The 25,466-nt window shown below is 41.4% G+C and overlaps 1 protein-coding gene across 4 annotated transcripts; it reads left to right on the top strand.

Moving 5' to 3' along the window:
• The first annotated feature begins 13,885 nt into the window (after positions 1–13,885).
• Positions 13,886–25,382, top strand: LOC133851585 (LEC14B homolog). Of its 4 annotated transcripts, none has more exons than XM_062288056.1 (10): positions 13,886–14,041; positions 15,057–15,580; positions 15,931–16,050; positions 20,011–20,088; positions 21,007–21,180; positions 21,868–21,945; positions 22,112–22,287; positions 23,451–23,606; positions 24,335–24,395; positions 24,805–25,382. In XM_062288056.1, the coding sequence occupies exons 2-10, from the start codon at positions 15,152–15,154 to the stop codon at positions 24,994–24,996; spliced, it is 1,464 nt and encodes a 487-aa protein (XP_062144040.1). In that variant the 5' UTR covers positions 13,886–14,041; positions 15,057–15,151; the 3' UTR covers positions 24,997–25,382. The 4 variants fall into 4 exon arrangements, with proteins under 4 accessions (XP_062144040.1, XP_062144039.1, XP_062144042.1 ...); XM_062288055.1 differs by having other exon boundaries at positions 13,887–14,041; positions 23,448–23,606; XM_062288058.1 differs by having other exon boundaries at positions 13,891–14,041; positions 15,165–15,580; positions 23,448–23,606.
• The last annotated feature ends 84 nt before the right edge of the window (positions 25,383–25,466 follow it).

The raw sequence follows: 25,466 nt of genomic DNA, 5'->3' as shown, positions 1-25,466 counted from the left end.
AAACTTTCAAAGATTCAGGCATGGATATTTTTGCAAATTCCGTTAAATTCTAAACAACACCTAAATCCTAGCAATTTTTTTTTTCTTTTTCTAAAAAAAATGAGGGCTATTTTGAAAATTTTGATAAACGGAAAATCCTAACAGATATCCCATAATTGAGACTTTCCAAAATATAAATACCCCTAAATTGAGACATTTTGAAGTTCAAGTATCTTCCTTTAAAAATGGTGAAAGTTCAATACCCTTAAGTGGAGTTCTATATATATATATATAGGGTTGAGAAAAAAGAGATAGAAGGAGGATGACATCTTTACATGAGTGTTACCAAAACCATTTTGCAAGGGTGCTATTTTGGCTTTAATGACACAAATTGACACCCTAACAACTATTTTTGAAATTTTTTAAATCTTTATTTATTATTATTTTTTTTTTTGAACAAAGTAGCCAATCTTCATTAAAGTAAGCAAATTGATCCCAACAAGAGGGGATCTAGGAAGACAAAGTCTCCCTAAGTACAGCATTCAAAATAAAAGTAGGACACTCTTCAAGCCAAACACCATCCATCTCTAATGTGGAGGCCTCTTTTGCTAGCAGATGAGCAACATTGTTAGCCTCTCTGTTGACATGAGCGATAGTAACTCCTCTTAGTCCTTGCATTTCCATGTTTATACCTTCCACAAAAAGACCAGAAACGTCATGTTTTGGGGATCTTGAGTTCACGTCATCTACAACTTGTTTTGCATCCCCTTCCAAAATAATATCATAAAATCCCACATCTTTACAAAATATCACTGCCTCGTAAGCTGCCATAGCCTCCGCTAACTTTGGTGCAGCTACAACCTTTTTAGTAAGGGACTTTGCTCCAAGGACATTTCCAGAATGATCTCTTGCACAATACCAATGCCAACCCACTCCTTTATGGTGTTAATAGAGGCATCCCAGTTGACTTTGATAAGACCAACAGGAGGGGGGCACCAGCCTATTTGGGGACTAGGAATGGTCTGCAGATTTTCTACAGAAGCGAGATAATCCCCCTTTTTATTGCATCTTTGATACTCCTCGAGTTGAGCCACAGCCTTTGAATAAATAATCTGGGGGTGGGAGAACGATGACTCAAAAATGAGCTTATTTCGCCTTAACCAGATTCGTCTTGCAATAACAGCCATTAAGTTTAAATCATCAATCTTCAGCCGGTCCAAGCAAAATTCCATAAACTGCATAATCCTGTCTCCATTAAAAGCACATTTTTAAATCTTTATTTAAGTTCAAGTTGGGGGATGGGGACTGATACTGATTCCTTTGCCTAATAACTATAATGTTAATGTTCTAAGTTGTGTTCTGTTACACTCCTTCATAAAAGAAAAAATTATTGTAAGACAAAAATGTTATAAAGATTTTTAATAATCCACATTTCACCTTTTAAATTTCTTCTTCTTTTCGATTGTAATAGGTTAAGATGATGGAACAAAAACAAAGTTTTTTTTTAAACTAAGTTGATGAAGTCTATTAAACTGACATGTGCCCAAAAAATATATGTTATTCTGATATGTTTACATGAATTTTAGATAAAAAAAAAAAAAAAAAATACACATATTCCTCTCAAACTACCGTTCAATTGTCAATTTCTCATCCCCCAATCTATAAATTGTGTCAATGTTTCTTTAAATTATCAAAACATGTCAATGTTTCCCCTAAGACCAACAAAAAGAGAAAAATGACCCTAATTTTTTTTTAATAAGACAAAAATGTCTTTATAAAAAAATAAAAATAAAAAACTAAAAAATAACTTTTTAAAAAACAAATTAAAAAAATAAAAGAAAAAGAAAGAAAAAAAAACAGAAATGAAAAAAATGAAAAATAACGAAAAATTAAAAAAATAACTGAAAATTAAAATAAAAAAAGAAGAAGAAAAACCCATTATTTTATTTGTTTTTAGTTTTCTTTTGTATAGTTTTTTTGTTTTCTTTTTTTAATAATATTTTTAGTTAGTTTAAAATTTTAATAATTTTATGAAATGTATTTGTTAGGGATAAAATTAACCCTAGAGACACGTGGACTCAGAAACATCTCGGATCTATGTCTCGGACATTTATTTCGGCCAGCGAAGAAAAGATTGCCTAGGTATAAATAGATCTCGGAGGTATAACGACATCTCAGTACAAATACATCTCGGAGGCAAAACGACATCTCGGTCTTAACACTCCAGGTTACGGTATATGGAACATCCCGAGATCTCCTAGTCTGAATGGAGCGAGCATATCTCGGATATTTGTGTCTCGGAGTAATAACGTCTCGGTATGATATCGAGTCGGTGTGATATATCCTCGGGGTGATATCTATTGGATGTGTCAACATCTCGAACTTACATAACCCCGTTGTGGTACAGATATATCCCGAGATCTCCAGGTCGGAGCGAACACGTCTCGGATATCATCGCCTCGGAGGTTAGCTGAAATGTGCTACAGACTTCTAAAAGGTGCCATGCGCCACGTCCGTCTTAGAGTGAGATAAAGATAGAATCCCAGAAGATCAGGGATAAACTACAGATCCATAATTTATGGGATAAAATGGTTATTGACATGGAATCAAGTTTAAAGAAGTACAAACGCGATCAACTACGGACTTCACACTCCTACTCGAATTCCCTGAAGATATAGTTAAAGTTCAACCAGGCTAGGACTCAAACTCCTAATCCAACTAGGTGTCAAGAAGGTCCGGCCTATAAATAAAGACCGTCACACCAGGTATAAACACGAATTCTCTAAGCTCCTGAGATTAATATTCAGAATACTCTGCAGAAAACTTTTTAGACTGACTTAGGCATCGGAGTGGGCGTGGTCGGCACCCCCGACGAGTTGTTTGTTCCTTTTTACAGGGTTGAGGTATTCGGTAGAAATCAACAGCGAATCTTCAGGCGACACGTCACCATACCGGAAACTGTACCAACAGTTTGGCGCCGTCTGTGGGAACGATCAGTTGTTCTTACGAAAAACAAATCCGCAATGGTGACGACGAGACGTTCCAAATCGATCGTAAACGAAGTACCGCTTACCAGCCGAGACGATGCTCATGGAGAAGCAGAATCTGCAGATCCAGAGGCCCGGATAACCCAACTGAGTCAACAGTTGGCCCAGGAGCAGAAGAATGTAGAGGATTTGTTGGCTCAGAATGCTGTGCTCTTAGCCGCACGAACTCCACCGCCGTTCAATCATGATGTACATGAAGGGTCAGGAGAGAGAGACGGACAGAACGAGAATCACGATGGGCGGAACGAGAATCATGAAGAGAGAGCCGGACGGAACGAGAATCATGGAGAGCCCATCAATCCGGTTCCACCCACGGAGGCAGAAAGGAGGTTGCAGAGGATGGTCCAGGATCTGGGCGCAAAATATGACGTGCTGTCAAGGACGATTGACCAGAAACGTGATGGGAAGGAGTCCCTTGTTGACAACCTCTTCCAGCACAAGGAGTCCATATTCACCGAAGAAGTGTCCAACTGCGACTTACCTGGAAGATTCAAGGTACCTGACATTCCTGTCTTCTCAGGCAGCGAAGATCCAGTGGAGCATTTGGACAATTTCCGGTCCCATGTCTCCCTGCACAAGACACCAGACGCTGTGGCATGCCGAGCTTTTCCTCTCACCTTGTCAGGAAAGGCCCGAGACTGGCTCAGGAATCTCTCACCAAGGTCGATTGATTGCTTTGACACCCTTGGAAGAAAATTCCTGGCCCAGTTTGTATCCGGGAGAGCTAGAAGAAAACCCCGAGGGTACTTACTCTCTGTACAGCAGGGACCGAATGAGTCTCTAAAAGACTATCTGTGGAGGTTCAACCAGGAGAAACTGGACACAGAGAGTGCACCAGACGACTTCATTTACAGTGCAATTTTTCAAGGCTTAAAAAAAGATGGACCTCTGATGGCAGAATTGGCATTGAAACCGCCGAAAGATCTTCAAACCTTTATGGTGAAGATGGACAGGTACATCAATCAGGAAGAGACGCTCCGAGCCCTTCTCAGTAATTCCCAGCAACAACAACAGCCGTCCACCGAGAAGCCTAAGAAAAAGAAGAACCCTGAGCCCATACAGGATGCTGGTCCTGCAGAGTATAAGAAGGTGAAGAAAAATTTCGGAGATTATAAGTGGACACCGTTGAACACTTCCATCACCGAGGTGCTCATGGAACTCAAGAAAGATCCGAATTACCAGAGACCAAGACCCATTCAAGGAAATCCCCCTCCGTACCTGGCTCACAAGTACTGTGCCTTCCACGACTCACGCGGTCATCTGACCGAGCAGTGTGTTTCGTTGAGGCAGTTGATCGAGAAATTCATTGAGAATGGGAAGCTGGTCCGATTCCTCGTGAATGAGAGGAATCATCAGGAGCGAGATCACTATCCGAGGCCTAGGAGGGAAGAAGATCGGGATAATAGAAGAAACTATCAACCGAGACAAGATGAAAGAAGAGAAAGAAGCCGAGAGCCAGCACCTCGGCCTCGGAGGGATGAAAGAAGGGAGAGAAGTAGAAGCAGGCCTCGGGGGGCACAGCAAGGCAATATCCCTATCATTCATACCATCTCGGGAGGATTCGGAGGAGGAGGTGAGTCCAACTCGGCTCGGAAAGCGTATGCCAGACAGCTCGATGATTTCGAAGTTTACTCGGTCCAGAAGCCCGCAAAGTCTCGGAAATATAACCCTCTGGTTATAGGGTTTTCTGATGATGATTATGCTGGAGTCTCGCTTCCGCACACAGACGCCCTTGTGGTCACCTTGACCATAGCAAACTATCAGACCCGGCGGATTCTCATTGACACTGGGAGCTCGGCTGATATTCTTTTTAAATCAGCTTTCGATCACATGGGTGTTCCATCAAAAAAGTTGGTTCCAGTCTCGTGCCAGCTACAGGGTTTTGCTGGAGAGAAGGTGTTGCCCCTCGGTTCTATCGATTTACCTGTGACAGCCGGGACTTATCCAAGGCAAAAAGTCATTATGGTGAAATTCCTTATAGTTGATAAGGTCTCGGCCTACAATGCAATTATAGGACGTACGGCTCTCAGCGACTTCAAAGCGGTGACTTCAACACCACATCTCAGCATGAAGTTTCCAACAGAAGAAGGAGTTGGAGAGGTAAAAGGAGACCAGAAGGAAGCTAGGAGATGCTACAATATGTCCTTGAAAGATACCCCGAGGCAGCACGGTCGGGGGGAGAAAACTAAGGAGGATGGAAAATAGCAATCACCGTTGGGGGAGCCTGTGGAAGCCTTGGAGGAGTTCGAGATAGGCGACTCGGGAAAGAAAGTTCGTATAGGCTCACAACTCCCTCAACCCATGAAGGAAGATCTGGTGGCGTTCTTGAGGCGCAACAAAGATGTATTTGCCTGGAGCCATGAAGATATGCCGGGGATTGATCCCTCGATTATTGTCCATAAGCTGAATGTGGACCCAAATTATCGCCCTGTGAAGCAGAGAAGAAGAGCTTTTGCTGCTGAACGAAACATGGCTGTTGCTGAAGAAGTAGAGAAGTTGCTGAAAGCTGGATTCATCCGAGAGGTGGATTATCCCGAGTGGCTGGCCAATGTAGTGCTGGTGAAGAAGTCTAATGGGAAGTGGAGGATGTGCGTAGATTTCACCGACCTGAATAAAGCATGTCCGAAGGATAGCTTTCCTCTGCCTCGGATTGATTTATTGGTGGTTTCGACGGCCGGACATGAGCTTTTAAGCTTCATGGATGCCTTCTCGGGGTACAATCAGATCTGCATGGAAGAAACAGACCAGGAGAAAACTGCTTTCATCACAGACCGAGGACTTTACTGCTATAAGATGATGCCCTTCGGATTGAAGAATGCTGGAGCCACATATTAACGACTGGTGAACCGGATGTTTCAAAGTCAAATTGGCCGAAACGTTGAGGCATACGTAGATGACCTGCTGGTTAAGAGTGTTCGGGCAAACAGACACATAGAAGACCTCCGAGAAACTTTTCGGACTCTAAGAAAATACAACATGAAGCTCAACCCCGTGAAGTGTGCCTTCGGAGTTTCTTCAGGCAAGTTTCTGGGGTTTATGGTGTCACAAAGGGGCATTGAAGCTAATCCAGAGAAGGTCAGAGCTGTCCTCGAGATGGAAGCCCCGAGAACGACAAAGCAACTCCAACGGCTGACAGGAAGGATTGCGGCCTTGAACCGTTTCATATCACGGTCGACAGATAAGTGTCTTCCCTTCTTTAAAATTTTACGAAAAGCATTTATATGGAGTGAGGAGTGTGAGGAAGCTTTTCAGAAGTTGAAGGAATATCTAGCCAACCCACCACTATTGAGCCGCCCAACCGAAGGGGAGATTCTTTATCTCTATTTGGCAGTCTCTCCCTCAGCAGTAAGCTCGGCGCTGGTCCGATAAGATTCAGGGGTTCAGAGACCGGTGTACTTTACAAGTAAAGCACTGCATGGCGCGGAGGGGAGGTATCCTCGGATCGAGAAGTTGGCGTTCGCCTTGATCATTTCAGCCAGAAGATTGAGGCCATACTTTCAGGCTCACGCTATCAGAGTTTTAACCGAGCATCCGATGAAGAAGGTGTTGCAAAAACCAGACCTCTCGGGAAGATTAGTCAACTGGGCGGTGGAACTCGGACAATTTGATATCGAGTTTCATCCTCGGATGGCTATCAAAGGACAGGTTCTAGCAGATTTCCTGGCAGAATTCTGCAACATTCCTGAAGCAGAAGAACTTCCCAAGGAGTCAACCTGGGTTGTGTTCGTAGATGGCTCTTCTACACAGAGCAGAAGCGGAGTTGGGGTTCTCCTCAGGAATCCCGAAGGGCAAGAGTTCGGTTTTGCTGTGAAACTGGACTTCGTTACGACGAACAATGAGGCTGAGTACGAAGCGGTGATAGCAGGTTTGGCATTATCCCGAGAGATGGGGGCAACCAATGTCGAAATTCGGAGTGACTCCCAGGTGGTCGTAGGCCAAGTCCAAGGGCAATTCGAAGCACAAGAAGATAGAATGGCGAAGTATTTGGAAGAAGTACGGCGATTCCAGTCCTATTTCGAAAGATTCGTCATCACAAAAATACCTCGGGAGGAAAACATTCGAGCCGATGAATTCTCAAAGATCGCATCGGGAACAGAGGAGGAGATGGAAGCATCAGGAAGGCAAATTATTGTTCTGACCGAGCCTTCGATAGCCCCGAGGACCAAGGTTATGGAAGTAGACTCAGCACCAGAGGAGCCAGAGTGGGCGAAGGACATTATCCGGTTCCTTAGACAGGGGTTGTTGCCCGAAGATAAGGTTGCATCTCGGAGGGTGAAGATACAAGCAGCACGGTTTTGCCTTCTCGGGGAGACACTGTACAAAAGAGGATATTCCGAACCCCTTCTCAAATGCCTTTCCAAGGCCGAGTCGAATTATGTCCTCAGGGAAATTCATGAAGGTGTGTGTGGAGACCAATCAGGAGGAAGGATGCTGGCGCAAAAAACCATCCGAGCGGGTTACTATTGGCCCACGATCAAGAAAGATTCAGCTCTTCTTGTCAAAACCTGCGACAAATGTCAGAGATTCGCAAGAATCATGAAAGCAAGTCCCGAGAAGCTCACCCCCCTCACTTCTCCGTGGCCATTTGCGAAATGGGGGGTGGATATAGTTGGTCCAATGCCGGTAGGAAAAGGTGGACGAAAGTTCTTGATTGTAGCTGTAGACTACTTTACTAAATGGGCGGAAGCAGAAGCGTTAGCAGCTATAACTACAGCGAATGCCATAACCTTCCTCTGGAAGTCGGTGGTGTGCCGGTTCGGGATTCCTCATGCTTTCGTCACAGATAATGGGAAGCAGTTTGACTGTGAACCATTTCGGAAGTAGTGTTCGGAGCTCCGTATCCGAAACCATTATGCTTCGGTACAATATCCAAAGGCGAACGGTCAGGTAGAGGCGACAAATAAGACCTTGGTAAAGATTCTGAAGAAAAAGCTTGATAAGAAGAAAGGAGCATGGGTTGAATACGTTCCAGAGGTGCTGTGGTCGTACCGAACCACCAGAAGAACTCCAACGGGTGAGACACCATTCTCACTTACATATGGAACCGAGGCGGTGATACCTGTGGAAGTAGGATCTCCAAGCTTCCGTGTGGCTCACTACAATCCAGGACTCAACGACGAGAATGTTAAGGTACACCTGGATCTCTTGCAGGAAAAAAGAGACGACGCTCATGTCACATGGGCGGCGTACCAGAACCGAACGGCTCGGTATTTTAACAAACAGGTGGTGCCTAGAAAGTTCCTGCTCGGAGATTGGGTACTCAGGAAGGTGAGCTTAATGACGAAAGATCCTATGGAAGGCAAAATGGGACCCGTATGGGAAGGTCCCTACAAGGTAATAGGATGCCATCAGAAGGGAGCTTATCGCTTGATGACAGAAACAGGGAAGATACTTCCGAGATCATGGAATGCCGAACACCTGAAAAAATATTTTATGTAATTTATTGTTTTCTTTTTCAAGTTTTTTACAAACAATTTCATATTCAATAAAGAATGTCTACTTCCAGTATATATTGACAACGGCAGAAATCCAAGAATCAATCCGATTCACACTTAGGAAAAGTCTCTCGGTTTGTTAACACCGAGAGCAGGAAAAGTCTCTCGGTTTGTTAACATCGAGAGCAGGAAAAGTCTCTCGGTCATTCAACACCGAGAGCAGGAAAAGTCTCTCGGTTTGTTAACACCGAGAGCAGGAAAAGTCTCTCAGTCATTCAACACCGAGAGCAGGAAAAGTCTCTCGGTTTGTTAACACCGAGAGCAGGAAAAGTCTCTCGGCCATTCAACATCGAGAGCAGGAAAAGTCTCTCGGTCATTCAACACCGAGAGCAGGAAAAGTCTCTCGGTCATGCAACACCGAGAGCAGGAAAAGTCTCTCGGTTTGTTAACACCGAGAGCAGGAAAAGTCTCTCGGTCATTCAACATCGAGAGCAGGAAAAGTCTCTCGGTTTGTCTGACACCGAGAGCAGGAAAAGTCTATTGGCTAGACCAACACCGAGAACAGAAAAAGGTATTCCATTCCTCAGAGGATACGAAAAGACTACATAAAAGAAAAATACCTAAGTAAAAGGCTTCTTCGAATCAGAAAAGAAAGAATTAAAAGGTAGAAATTTCATTCAAAAGATATCATATTCAAAGTCTTGTACAGGTAAAAATGTACAGGTAAAGAAAAAAGAAGATAAAAATTCAAGACAAGGAACAGCTTCTAGCTGGCAGGATCGTCCAGAGGTTCTTCTCGGGGATCTGGCGCGTCAAGACCCCAATTCGGAACGTCGGGCATGAAGTCCTTCCCGAACTCCTCCATCTCCTGGATGGCTTCTTCGGGAAAACCCACCAGCATCGGATCAACCGTCTTGGGATCAAATTTATATTGGGGATTTGTCACCAAAGTTCGAAAATTTTCGAAACCCCAATGACAACCCCGAGACCAGCTATGATCCCGGAGATGTGGTGCATAGCTCAACTGCTTCAGATAACGCTTGAGCTTTGCCCGATTTGCGTCATATCTGGTCCTGAGCCGAATCAAGAGACTCTCCGAATGATCCTGCGCCTTGACAGCTTTATCTCTCTCGGATGCAAGTCTTTCAACTTCATCTTTAAGCTTGTCCTTTTCGGCTTCGGCATTCAAAGCATTTTTGCATGCCTCGGAGCATTCATTCTGCACGGCCGACAAGCGAATGGACAATTGGTCTGCGCGATCCAGCTCGGAAGAAAGACTTGCAACAGAGCGAGTGTACCGATCGTTGGCCTCCAGTACTTCGTTCCTCAAACGAGCGTTAGCAGAACGCATCTCGGATATGATCGAGTCCCGGGAGGCGAGTTCCTCGTCCTTGGACTGAAGAAGAAACTTCAGCGTCGCAACTTCATTCTCTAAACCAGAGATACGGACCTGCACTTCGGGAGAAGGAGTAGGCGGAGGCGCAGGACGATTCTCGTACTTCTGCCAGAGGGCAGTCATCTTCACTAGAAGCTGTCAAGAAAAAAGTAAGCAAAGACAGAATCAAGGTGCATGCAGAATGAAAAGACCTAGCCCCAGAAACTTACTTGATAATGAGAAATAAGAATGCCTTGAGCGATCTTCTCGGGAGAAGACGCCCCTGCATTCCCCAGATATCCCTCGGGGATTAAGTTCTTTATGGCCTCCATCGGATGACCCAGAAGACCCCTGCCCAAAACTTCGAAACCGACCGAGACCCTAGGGGAAGAGTTGGGACCCACATGAGGTTCAGCCCCTACACTTGGGGCCGCTTCAGACCCGTCAGATCTTAATCCAGAAGGGCTGACCTCGGCACGAGTGGAAGTTTCGGGAGGCACACCTGCTTCAGGGATAACATTCTCGGAGTCGATCCGAGGCTCCTCAAGCACTTCGACACGGGGAGTTATTTCGGGTTGACCAGCATCTCGAACTTCAGAGGCAGAGCCCGGTACCTCCTGATCAACCGCTTCCTGAAAGGCGCTAGGCTCTTCGACATCTTCAGCCTCAGGTACTCCAGTAGAAGTCTCGGTTTGAACAGGCGCAGAACATGGAACTTGGGGGGTGGTATGCCCCATTTCACGATTTTCTTCAGGAAGTGATGGTGTTTCTGGACGTTCAGAAGAAGGAGTTCGGGGAGTACCTTCTACTTCAGACTCTTCAACCAGAGCCTCAGCTCGGGGGGTGCCAACTTCCTCATCCATCTCTTCAAGAGATTCACCACTTGAAGCGATAGGCTCTTGGCGCACTTCCTCGGCGTCGGAAGGTGTTATAACCACTTTACCCCACATCCGCTCAGCGTCCGCGAGTCTTTGAGCCATTCGGTCCTGGGCTGTGAACTTCTGCTTCCTGGTCGGATGTTTCACCCTACGCGCGACTGGGATGTCTTGGGCCTCAGGTACATTTCCTTCTCCTTCTCCAGACCTCTCGGGCTCCGCACATTGTTCACCATGGAATGAAGCCTCGGAGCTAGACTCATCCCGTAAAACAAAGGAAGGGGCAGGGCTAACCTCGGGAATGAAACCCCGAAAGCTGGCAGACCCCTCTTCAACGTTCACCCTAGGTGATGGAGCCGAAGGAGGAGTCCTCCTTGCACCCGAAGCAGCCAAAGGAATCTTCTGTTTCTTTTGTGCAGGAACATCACCGAGAACTTCCTCAGAACTTTTAGTCGACCTCTTCTTAGTAGCAGGCCTCGGGGATGGAGGGGTGTCATTCCTCTTCCTGACAGCTCCCCTCTTGGTGATTAGCTGTTTGTCTCTCGAAATGTCGTATCCGAGAAATTGCCTCAGATTCTCCTCGGTGACGAGATTATCATAATCAACCTCTTCAAACTTTTCGGCCTTGACCCTGGCAGCGGACCACCCACTCATCTTCTTAACATCCTCCAGTTCGGATATAGTGAGTGAAGGGGGGTCGCTTCGGTCAGATCGCAGCAATTGCCAAGTCCGAGGCATCATACGGTCTTCAGGAAGAAGAGTACCTTCGGGGCATTCCCACTCCCCGGAAACTCTGAAGAATTGCATCTCCTAGAACTTGTTGTTCGTTAGCCCACTCTTGAGCTTGATGAAGACAGGCGGGTGACGAACGCAGAGTTCAATCATCCCCTCTGCAGTCTGCCTCAGCCTGTAGATGTTGAAGAATTGCAGAATATTCATCTCCTTCTTCAACACAAGCCTCCACAGGATGTAAGAGGCAAACAGGTACCGCCAAGCGTTGGGCATTATCTGACTGGGTGCGATCATCAGAAAAAGAACAAAGTCTCGAGCAATCTCCGGAAACGGCAATCGGAGACCAGCAAGAAACATCCTCTCGTACAGAGTAACGTCGCCACCGTCGATGACCCTGGTTCCAGGCGCTTGATAAAACAGCTTTACTGTTGGAGAAATTTCGTAGTTCGAGCGAAGGACACCCTCATGCTTCGCGAAAATAATGGAGTTGACTCTGCTCTCCAAAGGAGAAAGATCCACAGAGCCATCGGATCTCTTTGTCCTAGCCCGAGATGTGGCAGGAGCATTTGGGACAGTTTTCTTGGGAGCCATGGAAGAAAGAAGAAGAGTGGAAACAGAAAATGCAGGGAAAAGAAAAAATTGAGGAGGAAGACGACAATGAGGATCGAGAGAAAGTAGATAAGTGATGAGGAATGAACAGTAAAATATTCTAACTTTAAATACCTCCACCCCTACGTGTCTGGAATGCCAAAAGGCGCTGTCGATTCAAAATTTCTGAAGGTGAAAAGGCGCGCCTTCCGTACTCCAGGATTAAATGCACTGCCTCGACAATACCGTTTCATGATAACAAAAGGGCGGCGGTACAGAGCTGACGTCGTCATTGGAAAAAGAGGCGGTAAGATTTAAATATTTGAACTGTTGAAAAGACGCGCCCTTCACAGTAGCGAGTACAGAGTGGCAGACGAAGAATAATTCCCTTATTTCTCTTATCCCTGAAATCAGAGAATTAAGGGGGTAACTGTTAGGGATAAAATTAACCCTAGAGACACAAGGACTCAGAAACATCTCGGATCTATGTCTCGGACATTTATTTCGGCCAGCGAAGAAAAGATTGCCTAGGTATAAATAGATCTCAGAGGTATAACGACATCTCGGTACAAATACATCTCGGAGGCAAAACGACATCTCGGTCTTAACACTCCAGGTTACGGTATATGGAACATCCCGAGATCTCCTAGTCTGAATGGAGCGAGCATATCTCGGATATTTGTGTCTCGGAGTAATAACGTCTCGGTATGATATCGAGTCGGTGTGATATATCCTCGGGGTGATATCTATTGGATGTGTCAACATCTCGGACTTACATAACCCCGTTGTGGTACAGATATATCCCGAGATCTCCAGGTCGGAGCGAACACGTCTCGGATATCATCGCCTCGGAGGTTAGCTGAAATGTGCTACAGACTTCTAAAAGGTGCCATGCGCCACGTCCGTCTTAGAGTGAGATAAAGATAGAATCCCAGAAGATCAAGGATAAACTACAGATCCATAATTTATGGGATAAAATGGTTATTGACATGGAATCAAGTTTAAAGAAGTACAAACGCGATCAACTACGGACTTCACACTCCTACTCGAATTCCCTGAAGATATAGTTAAAGTTCAACCAGGCTAGGACTCAAACTCCTAATCCAACTAGGTGTCAAGAAGGTCCGGCCTATAAATAAAGACCGTCACACCAGGTATAAACACGAATTCTCTAAGCTCCTGAGATTAATATTCAGAATACTCTGCAGAAAACTTTTTAGACTGACTTAGGCATCGGAGTGGGCGTGGTCGGCACCCCCGACGAGTTGTTTGTTCCTTTTTGCAGGGTTGAGGTATTCGGTAGAAATCAACAGCGAATCTTCAGGCGACACGTCACCATACCGGAAACTGTACCAACAGTATTTTTGTCGTTAGGGAGGATACTGATATTTTTTAATAATTTAAGAAGAGAGATTGACACAATTAATAATTTGAAAAACATTAACAATGATGTAGTAATTTGAGAAAATTATGTGGACTTTTTTTATTTTAAATCCGTGTCAGTATAATAGACTGAATAAAAGAAAAGTCTTACCATCCAATTCAGAAAAAAAAAAAAAAAATGATACTTTTGTCAATTTTTTTTTGTTCTTCTTAATTTAGTAAACCTAATGCCAATTTTAACCATTTACAAGATTCTTTGAAACGATGTCCTCCCAATTTGAACCTAAGAATCCTCTCCAAAAAAATAAAATAAAATTTGAACCTAACAGAAAATGGGACACGTGGTAGCCACGCAAGGCGAGTGGGCAAGCGATGATCAACTTGCAGGGGACCCGATCATTCTCACAAAGTCACAGGGCTGCACAGCAGAAAGCCACGTAGACAACCGTCGAACCGCATCGCTCCAATCCAAAGTTGCCATTCAAACCACAATTTGCGAAACCAAAGATAAAACCAAACATAAAAATAAATAAATATCATCCAACTTTTTCGACGTACCGAGCTCCAACGAACCTTGAACTCCAGCACGAATTCTATCTCAGAACCTTAAACCTCGCCGACCCAGAGGTCAGATTTCCATAATGATCACATTTTCTTTCCTCGTCTGAAAATAAATCTTGTCTGTGTTTGTTTGGGTCTCTGGTTTATTTTTCTTCTGTTGGACTTTTTTTTTTTGTTCGATCTGTTTGGTAAATACTTTGTCATATAGAGTTGATTATGCATAAATTGGGAGCTGTAAATGATTGGGTTTTGTGCTTTGGGAATTGTGATGTTTTGTGTAAGTTGAGCACACGAAATGGTTTCACTTGGTAGTGACGGAGTTGATTATGGTGGTGGCATATGAAGGAAAATGCAACTCTTTAAATTTTTGTTTTCTGTTGAGAAATGATCTGCTTAATTGGTAGCTAAAGGGAGATAGGAAGATTGTGGGTTTTTTTTTTTTTTTGTTACATCAATTAGAAGCTAATATATATATATATATATATATATATATATATATATATATATAGACCGTTCTTGGTTTGGTGGAAAACGATTTTTGGGAAATTTCGTGAGGAAAAAGAGTTTCCCATTTCTTTTTGGTAAGGCCCAGTTAGTAGGGATTATAGCTTAGGAGCGTTGACTTTCTATATGTTGGTTAGAAGGAGAAGAATATGAAAAAGAGATATGACGTTTACAAACGATAAATGAGCTGAGGTTATAAGATTTAGTCAAGCTCAATAAGGAGCTATAAGATAAAATGGATGGGGAATTTTGAATTCAAAGCAGTTAATGTTATAAATTTTTGAAGAACTGTATTTATCAAAACAAAAGAAAGCTGGTGGCATAAAGTAATTTTTTTAATAGACCAGAATAAAATGCAATATTTGTAGACTATTGGGGGCCCTAGAATTTGGATGTTATCCAAATTAGATAAATAAATTTTACTTTGATGAATATTAGGATTGCTTATTTCTTTTCCTGCTTTTATGTGAAATTTGAAAAGTAGGAAATAGGTTAACACATACTATCTGTGTTCTTCTCATTTTTCTTCTTTTTAGGTGGGCTGTGGTCTTAAGAACTCTTTTTTTTTCTACGGCAGGACTGACATATAACATATATGAGCAAGATATGAGCCTACAACATTATTATATATGCATATGCACAACAAATTGTTGGCAGTGGTCTTAAATTAAAATGTATGTTACAGCCAGTGGGGCTGCAACTGATATAATGGGTTATGCAATGAGTAGACTGGAGATAGAATCAGACCTTTGCGATGGTGGGAAGACCATCCATGAAGGCAATAACAGTCAAGGATCCAACAAGCCATTGAATTATTTAGACCATGAAATTGCCCAGCTCACAAGGTTAAGATCAGGACCCCATGATTTGTTAAGCCAAGCCGTACCTGGTAGGAGGAAGTTACCTGTTTCCACAGTGAAGATGTTGGCCGGTCGAGAATGCAATTATTCAGGAAGGGGGAGATTCTCATCAGCAGATTGTTGTCATGTTCTAAGTAGATATCTGCCAGTAAATGGTCCTTGGCTTATTGACCAAACGAACAGCCGAGCCTATGTCTCGCAGTTTTCAGCTGATGGTTCTCTTTTTATTGCTGGATTTCAGGTGAAATGTTTTACTTCCTGAACATAAAACTTCATTTGGAAAATAAAAAATTTGATGAATAATTTTAGATAGAAATTCACCATGCTGCTGATAAAGCTGACTTCAAGAAGAAAATGCAAAGTTTCATATTTCTTAACAGAAATAAAAAGGCTTGTCTTGAATGAACCAGAGTAGCATTACTAGCCATGGTTCAAGTTGTTTTCTTAGTTCCCAATTAGTACAAGATGTGAGCTCTGAAGGCTTTAATTTGTTTTTTCCTTCCTGCATGTCCTTAGTTATGAAACAAAGGACAGTGATATTTATATATGCTACAATTCTTAATGAAAATAACTTTTTAAAACCTAATGCAGGGAGGCCACATTAGAATATACAATGTGGATCAAGGGTGGAAATCTCAGAAGAACATTCTTGCCAAAAGTTTGCGATGGACAGTTACTGATACATCTCTTTCTCCAGATCAGCGCTATCTTGTGAGTTCCCGTATTTTGTTATCTTAGTTGCTTGTGCAAAGGATTCCCTTACCCTTATATTTTTATACTTTCTAAACTAATCAAAGCATGATGCAAGGTGTCTGGTATCTGAGTGGGACTACCGACCCAGATCTGGACTTAACAAATATACATGCCTTTTGGGCCTCTTTACTTCTTATCTGATATGCAGTATGGAATAGTCATTTTTCTTAAGATGTGCACATTACTAAGATTAAGGTCCAGAGTAGGGTTGACAATTTTTGCTACGATCCACGAACCTGACACGAACACGACACGAAGTTATAGGGTTTGGGGTTTAGGTTAAACGGGTTCGGGTCATATGGGTCAACTCGTTTATGACACATTTATAAACGTGTTAAACAGGTCAATCCGCTTGAACCGCCAACCCACTTTAAAAAAAAAAAACACGAGAAAGTGAGAGAAACATGAATATCTTTTAAAAGCCATGGACTGATTTTTGAATAAGCAAATTAAAAGCCATGGACTGGTTGGCCATAATTTGATTCTCCTTTTAAAAGCCATGAACAATCCTGCTGCATCCTTCTAGGTTCTTTATTCATTTTGTAGCAAATTGGTCTTTGTACTAGTGGATACTTTTTTTTTTTTTAATTATTATTTATAAAAGGGTATCGGGTCAGACTGGTCGTGTCAACCCAACACAACCCATTGGCTAAACGAGTCAATCGTGTTGTGTCAGGTTATCCGGATCATAAACGTGTCGTGTTTGGGTTTAGAGTGTCAACCCGTTTAACTAATCGTGTCGGGTTTGGGTTGACTCTAACAGGTTGGCGGGTCACTTGGTTCGACCCGAACCCATCATGCAAACTTGTTTTGCCACCCCTAGTCTAGAGTGGATATATGAAAAGGCATGATATTATATTATTATTGAGGAAAAGGTGAAAGGATGTCAATGGGGTGTGCACCGACCCTAGCGGTCGGTTTTCGGTGGTTTTTGACGGTCAAACCAACAGAGTTGGCCAGTAGAAACCATCCACTGAACCAAACTGATAGTTGCATGGCAACTGAACCGCATGGGTACCGATGGCAGTCAGTCTATTGACGGTCGGTTGCTAGGTCGTCTATCACATGACATACAAATCAATCAAATTTTATGCACATTTTCCACACAACTCATTCCTCAAGTACTATCATCTCATTCAAATATCAACATTACTTTCAAATCGAATCTTTCTCAACTAGAGATAGAGAGAAATTTACAAATCTAAAGAGAAATTCATAGATCTAAACATATCTTTTGGTGGAGAGAGAGACAGAGATGAAGACGAGGAACTTTAGTACATAACATCTATCAGGGAAGAAGGGTTATTAAGACCAAAACTTGATGGCAAGAGATAGACTCCAAGAGGTCAAAGAAAGCCAATTGACTAAGGTTGAAGGACAAGAAATGAGAGTCGGAGAGAGGTAGAGGCTAGGGAGGACACCGAGGTTGGCTAGAATCCATATCATTGTTGGTGGGGTTGATTTTTGTTAGGTCACTAACCCAAAAAAATGACAATCGACCCAACAATGATCAGTACCCAATGCAGAAATTGAACTGTCTGACTGGATCGTCAAAAACTGGCTGCCGTTGGTTTGTTTAAATGTGACACGATGTTCACTCCTAGTCCCCACAATACACGGATTTCGAGTAGCAACTAGATGAAATTCGTGAAACATATCCGATTTACTTCTTTTGGTGATTTTGAGAATGCTAAGGCCATGTTATTAACATTATTAACATTTTTTCTTATGTCTTTTATTTTCTGTTCTCAAAACAAATACATTATCAAGCAACTCAAAACATAAAACACTCTTCAAAATAGAAAACACTTTTTATAAATCTGTATTCTTCTCTTGTTGTAGGAATATTTTGATAAAACAAGTGCTTAACTTTTGTGGAGGTAAAAGGTAGCTTATTAGTTATTTTTTATTTTAAAAAAAAAAAAATTAGGGTAGCCAAGAATGGTCACTCCAACTGACCTTTTTTTTTTTTATTATTATTATTTTAAAAATATTTTTACAAGTTTGGCTTTACATTTGCGTGGGTTTCTCAAAGAAGCATGTACTCTATAGAAAATGTTTTCTTCAAATATGGACCCCACTAGAAAAAAAATTCTAAAAAAAAATTTCACCTTTATGTCACATCATAACACTTTTTCAAAAAAAAAAAAAAAAAAACACATTAACAAACATACCCTAAAAGATTTTCGAAATCAGTTACTGGTGCTAAGGATTATCAAATAACCAATGAAATAAAAATGGTTGATGTTATCAAATAAGATGAATTATTACTATATAGGCATTATGGTTAAATGAATATTGTACTCCCTGCTGGAGGGTTTACTTGTGAGTTTAACACGCTGGTTGTCCTAGTGTTTATATTCATTTATGTCGTAATCAAGGTTACCTAACAACCCCTTCCCCCCCCCCCCCCCCCCCCCCCCCCCAAAAACCCAACAAAAAGAAAAAAAGTAATTGTGATTTTCATGTGGCACAGAAACATTTTGGTATTTGAGTTTTTTGTCTCAATGCCAACTTAGTAGTTACTTGGCAAGAGTGGATAATTTTATATAGAGAAGGATGGTCCTACATGGACCATAGAACTAGAATGACCTCTTATCTTTGTGGTAGCTGCTGGAAATCTTTGAGCTAGGAGCGAAGGAAAGGAAAGATCTGTTGGATGCAAATACTTGTATGTAAACCCTTGTTAAGGTTTGTACTGTGAGAGATCTAAGAATCTGGAGAACTTTCTTAAATCTTTTAAATGTCACAGATGGTTTTGCGAGAGAGATTTAAAGGTGCCCTATCTCAGACTACTTAGTTTCCTCCTTGCACACCTATACATTTTTTTTTGATAAGTAAGAAAAGTTTTATTAGAAAAAGCGTAAAGCGCTCCTAAGTACACATGGAGTATACACAGGAACAACTAAAGCCAACCCACAAAAAGCACCCAACAAAACCCTAAAGCCCAAAAGGAGCACCCGAGAACAGCCCACAAAAGAACCCAACAAAACCCACAAGGAGCTAAGCCCTAAACCCTGAAAACCTCTAAACCCACGAGGGCACAAAACCCTACTACATGAGAGCCTTGCCTTTCCCGCGCCTAGAGGGAGCGCTTGCAACGTTGTAATTAATTGAACTTTTCAAATTCAAAAGCTCCCTCTTTCCTTTGATCTTTTGGCGTGCTATCATCTTGTCCTGATGGAATTCATCTTCCATGGCATCAAGGATTGCCAAAGACTCCTCGCCCTGAACCCCGTCCAACGACCAGTCTAAGGGCAACCCATCCCAAAAATATCATCCTTCTCCCAAACAACCAACTCCCCATTAAGATCAAACCCGATAGGCCATTCCTGAGATTGAGAAAAACCATTGCCCTCTACAGATGAAGGAATGATGCAACATCCCGAGGGGGAGTGAAGCCCTATCGTCCCAGCATCCTTGGCCTCATGAGACGCGGTAAGGGCTATCGCAGCCGGGCGAGGGTTGAGGAACCCCTTTCGAAGGAAACCCTTCTTCGCAGAACCCACAAAATTCTTGACCGGAGGCACTGCAGCTGGTCTAATTGAAAATGCCTATCAAACGCATTGTGACAAATATATTCTAATTGCATGGGACTACTGCCCAGCTGGTCTGATCTGGCAGGGATGGTTGCATGACTGTCAGACAACTTCCAATTTTGTTAGGCTAGAAGCGCATGGATACAAGTTATGGCTTGGAATGAAAGACGATTCCGAATCCACTTTGTTTACGAACAAGGAAGCTATAAGTAATGCAACTATGCGCGCACATACTTAATATGCAAGCGCACGTGCCTGCCTGGACTATTACCTGCACAGGCTTAGTTGAGTAGATTTGAACTGTAATGCAGTGTTTGGTTTTTCTTAATTTAATGTGCATTATGTTATTGGTTAACTCATATGTATTCTTCTATTGCAGGTTTATGCCAGCATGTCACCTATTGTCCATATTGTTAATGTTAGGTCCGGCGAATCAGAGTCCCTGGCAAATATTACGGTATGAAGTTGTTCGTGTTTCAATTTCAATAGATCTTGCCATTTACTTAAGCTATATTACACAATTGAATATAAGTATATCATGCCTCCCTGTCGATTATGTCATTGGGCAATTTTCTTAGGCCAATCCAGTTCTCTTATATTAGCTTTCCATTTAACTCTTTTGTACGCTTCCATTGTCATCTTTTCCTATAGCTTGGAATTTTCTAATTGAGAGCAAAGAATGAAAAATAAATCTAAGCTATTTAGAATATTGCAGTGAACCACTAAGAGATTTATAAGATTAAAGATTCTTAAACAATTTAAATGTACAGATAGGATATATTGGCAATGCGATTGTGTGGGAGAAATGCATTTGGTTCATGGAGGTATGCAGTATCTGACACAATCAATACGGGAATCTACTAGGCTGTATAACTAACCGTTTTGGACAGTTGCTCGCATGTGCATGCCCTATGCAAAATGTCACTATGGATATCTACTATGTGATAAAACAATGCTTTAGATGATTGCATACATTTGTTTGAACATGCATGCACTGTAGGACAATTTCACTTTTGGAATCTCCTGGGCCATGAAACCTAGCATTTGAATGATTATATCTTGAAATTTCTTCTGTCCGATTATTTATCATTATCTTTTCATTGAACGAGGAGATGATAAGAAGGATTATATGTTGTTTTCTAGTGTACTCACCATGGCTTGAAATTTTTCCCTAAAAAGGAAAAGAGAGAGAGAAAAAAAAAGGAATAAAGTTATGCATCGGAACCTATTGTGCCAAACGTCGGTGACCCTTTCTGTTCATCATTTTGTCCTTCTGGACAGGAAAGATGTTATGTATTCGGTATTTCTTTTCAGCACAGGATTTTACCCCCTCCCCATGCATGTTGCTTAACATTTGGTAGCCCATGTTATGCAGGAGATCCATGAAGGTTTGGATTTTTCTGCTGATGATGATGGATGCACTTTTGGAATCTTCTCTGTGAAATTCTCGACAGATGGACGAGAAGTCGTAGCTGGAAGTAATGATGATTCTATATATGTTTATGATCTTGAAGCAAATAAGCTTTCCCTCCGGATTTTGGCACATGCGGTATCGTTATCTTTTATATTAATACTTCTACTATGTTTTTCTTGATTTGATTTGCATAGTTATCTGGTTGATTAATGATATTTCAATTACATATAAAATAAATAAATAAAAGTTACCTGGTTGATTATTGATTTTTTTAATCAACGTTCTCTTGCATAACGGTATAAAGATTATGCTCCTTCACAGCCAATTTACTTCATTGACAATGTTTTGATCATCTCTCTTTCTCTCTCTCCCAATTCTATTAGCACTTACTCACCATTTGTTCCTGTATCTAAACTTCATCTGCATGACCTATTGTAATGTTTTACTTTTTTTTTTTTGTAAGTTGTTATGTCTTACTTGAGTTAGTTAAGAGGTGGTATAGCCTTAAGCCTCACTTCAGGTGACTGTCCTTGCCTTATATTGTATCTATTGTGTTATCCTCAAAGTACTGGTGCTCTTACCAAGTTTTCTACTGGCGGAGCATAAGATAATTTGAATAGTTTTAAGAAAGAGTATACCGGGAATTCCAAAGAGGGAGTTGAGTGTGTGACCTGTTAATGAACCCATAATCCTTGTGTTTTATTTGCCTTTATTTTATTTTTCCTTTATGGAATGATACTTTTACGTAAAATGGTGTCTTCTATTGAATGGGACTATAAATCTTTTAAGTGGCTGAAGTTTGAGGTGTATTTGATGTTGCAGTCTGATGTGAACACTGTATGTTTCGCCGATGAAACTGGCAATCTTATTTATTCTGGGAGTGATGATACTTTCTGTAAGGTAAATCTTATGCTCTGGGATCAATTGCACTTTTCCACCCTAATATATGGGATCAGTTACAATTTTCCCCTAAACTACAAAATTCTACCGTCGACCTGCCAATTTTGGCAGCCTGTGGCAAGTAGGTGCTCCTGTCTAATGTAATGTACACGAATCCTGTATGTAGGTGTGGGACAGACGTTGCTTGGCTGCTAAAGATAAGCCAGCAGGGGTCCTGACGGGACACCTTGAAGGCATTACATTTATTGACAGCCGTGGAGATGGTCGTTATTTCATTTCAAATGGAAAAGATCAGACCATAAAACTTTGGGATATCCGGAAAATGTCCTCCAATGCTACTTGGTATGATCACTTTCTGACTTCACATGATGCCCTTGAAATTTGTCTTGTACTTATGAAGTTGTAATCTTGATCATATTATTGCTATCTCAGATTTTCTCTCTTTCTCGAAAGTGATGCAGAAATTATTGGTTATCCAAAACAAAAAGAAAAAAAATTGATGCTGAAGTTGTTTATCTGAATAGGGGTCTTTGGCTTGTTGTGAGATAGGAAGGCTCTTCATGAGTATTAGCGATAAAATAACTTTATGCATTTCTTTCAGAAATCATTTCATAAGTTTTTGCCGGAAAAACTTTGTATGTTAATATGTATATTTGTTGGTTATATCTTGTCTGCTGGAGTAATTTATATTATTTCCCCTCCTTAATAATAATATGTTATTTCTTCAGCCATGTTAATTAGATTATTTTGAAACAGTCTATTGCCCTTGAGAATTGAGTATTTAAATATTGTGCTCACGAATGGAGCTAAAAGCAATTGAATATAACATCAAGGCAAACTAATTAGGTACACAATTTATGTTATATAATTTGAGGAGTTTATAGGAAAAGAGATGCATGAATGGGATACAAAAGAGGCACAGATTCTTTTGGCTTGGGTTTGGAAGTCTCATGGAAGAAAAGGCACAGAGCCATCCACTATTATGAATTTGGTGCACAACATAAAACCATCACCAAAGATAAGATCATAAATTCAGATGATATATTTTGAATCCTGAGATATGGTCCTTTTCATGCGCTCATTCCAGTAGACTAGTAGCGGCTGAAATGTGAAAGATTGATATCATGTTCGTGGGATATGCTATACCTCTGACAGTGTTAAAAGAAAATTGCTAGTTCCTTATTCCAAAATATGTTAAAATCTAATACATTATACATGTAGTGGAAAACCAAGTTTATCGAACTTTCATTTGTTTACTAATACCACTGAACAACCAACTTTATTAGTAATCACTTCCTGATTTGAAGTCCACATGATCATGGAGAGGTTGAGTTATAGATCAATTCTACCAGTCTGCTGGTGGGTCTGTTTGCGTCAAACTAAGGATTTTCATATGCATTTAACTAAGGATTCGCTTAATGTCTAAACAGATATTTCATATTGATTGCCACTTTGACAGAGTGTAATAACAATATGATTAATTTTTCTCTCCTCCATTTCAGCAGTCCAAGCTCTGGGAGTTATGAATGGGACTACAGATGGATGGACTACCCACCACAGGCAAGAGATTTGAAACACCCATTTGATCAATCAGTGGCTACATATAGAGGTCATTCGGTCCTGCGAACTCTTATTCGTTGCTACTTCTCTCCAGCATACAGGTAATCCTCAACCGTAGTTCCTCTAACACAGCTGTTTTTTTAATGCGCTTCCAACCGTTGAATGAAAGCAAAGGTGGCTTTGTCAATCCCCCATCGTGTGGTAGAACTCTGATTAGAAAGACCGATGCGAACAAGCGTACTTGGGCCTGTTCAATCAATAGGCTTGTCAATTTTTTTATTTTGGATGAATTAAAAGCTTTATAAACCAAACTCAGCAGTACAAGCACTCCAGTCAAAACTGGAAACAAGAGTTCCAAACTAGAACTACAACCAAGCTGCAAACTCAGCTACAATCAAAACACCAAAACACAAAAGCTCAACTGAATTATAACGACCCAGACATTATAAGGGTAATTTCGGAGGGAACTTAGCTAAGACCCTAGTTTTTACTTCCCATCTAATTTTAGATACCATCTTCTTTTCAGTCCAGGGAGTTTTACCATGGAGCAAAGAATTTCTCTGTAACCACAAATGATATACAGTAGCACCAAGATAAATTTTCCGGATACAAGCCTTCAAGCTTTTCCCCCCAGCTCTGCCACACTCCACAAAACAAAAATTTATGTAGACGTGCTTGACTTCCCAAGGGACCCAAGTTTGAATTAATATACAGCATAGTTCTCAAAACCTTGGTTTTATATGCAAGAATTCTTTTAATACGTTTTCTTTTACAATACTGGCAACGGTTCCGAATTTGAACTAACGAATCAATTTCTTGAAATTTGCAGCACTGGTCAAAAGTACATCTACACTGGATCGCACAACTCGTGTGTTTATATTTATGATTTGGTACGTAACCCACCACTGCTTTTCCATTATCTGCATGTTTTATTTTCTGTGAGTAATTCCAAGACAGTAACTGGATGATCAGTCTGGGGTTGGTGGGACTTATGGGGAGCATTGGTTGTTAGATGTACACTTATTTAGATAATAAGAACTTTATACTGGCTTTTCTAGTGTCAACTAGAAGCAATAACTAATCATTTAATAGATACTATGGTTGCATGATGTTTTTGACCACCAAATTAAGGATGAAAGTAAAAAGGTAACCAGATAATCTCATATAACTCGCTGAAGAACTGGTATCCTTGTGATTGTGTCCATGTTTGAAGTTTATAGCTTGCACAACTGAAGTCATTGTTATTATCCGCAGTTACTGAGTTCTTTCTGCTGTTGCTGACTTTGTAACTATTTATAGGTGAGTGGAGCCCAAGTCGCCACACTCAAGCATCATAAATCACCTGTAAGAGACTGTAGTTGGCACCCTAACTACCCTATGCTTGTGAGCTCCTCTTGGGATGGGGATATTGTCAAATGGGAGTTTCCCGGGGGCGGCGACCCACCGGCTTCCTTGACCAAGAAGAGACTTCGGAGGAGACATCCTTATTGAAGACCACTTGTTATGTGGGGCAAGTTATTAGATGAGTAATGCAATTTTCACACTGGTTGATGTGAATGCCAGCCACTTTTGAAAGTGTTGGTCACTTAATACACTTTCCATCAGCCGGTGTGAAGCTTGTGTGAAAATTTAGTATGACATTACTTTATTATGATATAATTTGGTAAATACACGTCTGTATATATAGCGGTTCGACTTATTTTTCATCCTCAAATAAGGTGTTAGTAATGAGATATATTAACTATAAATTCTCATATTCACCATCGTCAGTTGTACATAAATATGATTTCTATTGAAGATTCTAGTCTTCATACATTGTATAAAATTCATGAAGGATCATTCAACAAATGGGTTAATTCAAGAGAATACCTTCAGTCTGGATGTGGTGTAAAACCCTTCTTTTATAACTTACAATAAGAAATTGATAGGTCAGCTAAAAACACCAAATACTATGTAAATGA

This window comes from Alnus glutinosa, chromosome 12, assembly GCF_958979055.1.
Source record: "Alnus glutinosa chromosome 12, dhAlnGlut1.1, whole genome shotgun sequence".
Classification (NCBI taxonomy): Eukaryota; Viridiplantae; Streptophyta; class Magnoliopsida; order Fagales; family Betulaceae; genus Alnus; species Alnus glutinosa.
Note: the sequence above shows the minus strand (reverse complement) of the source record. Positions and strands in the feature narration are given on the sequence as shown.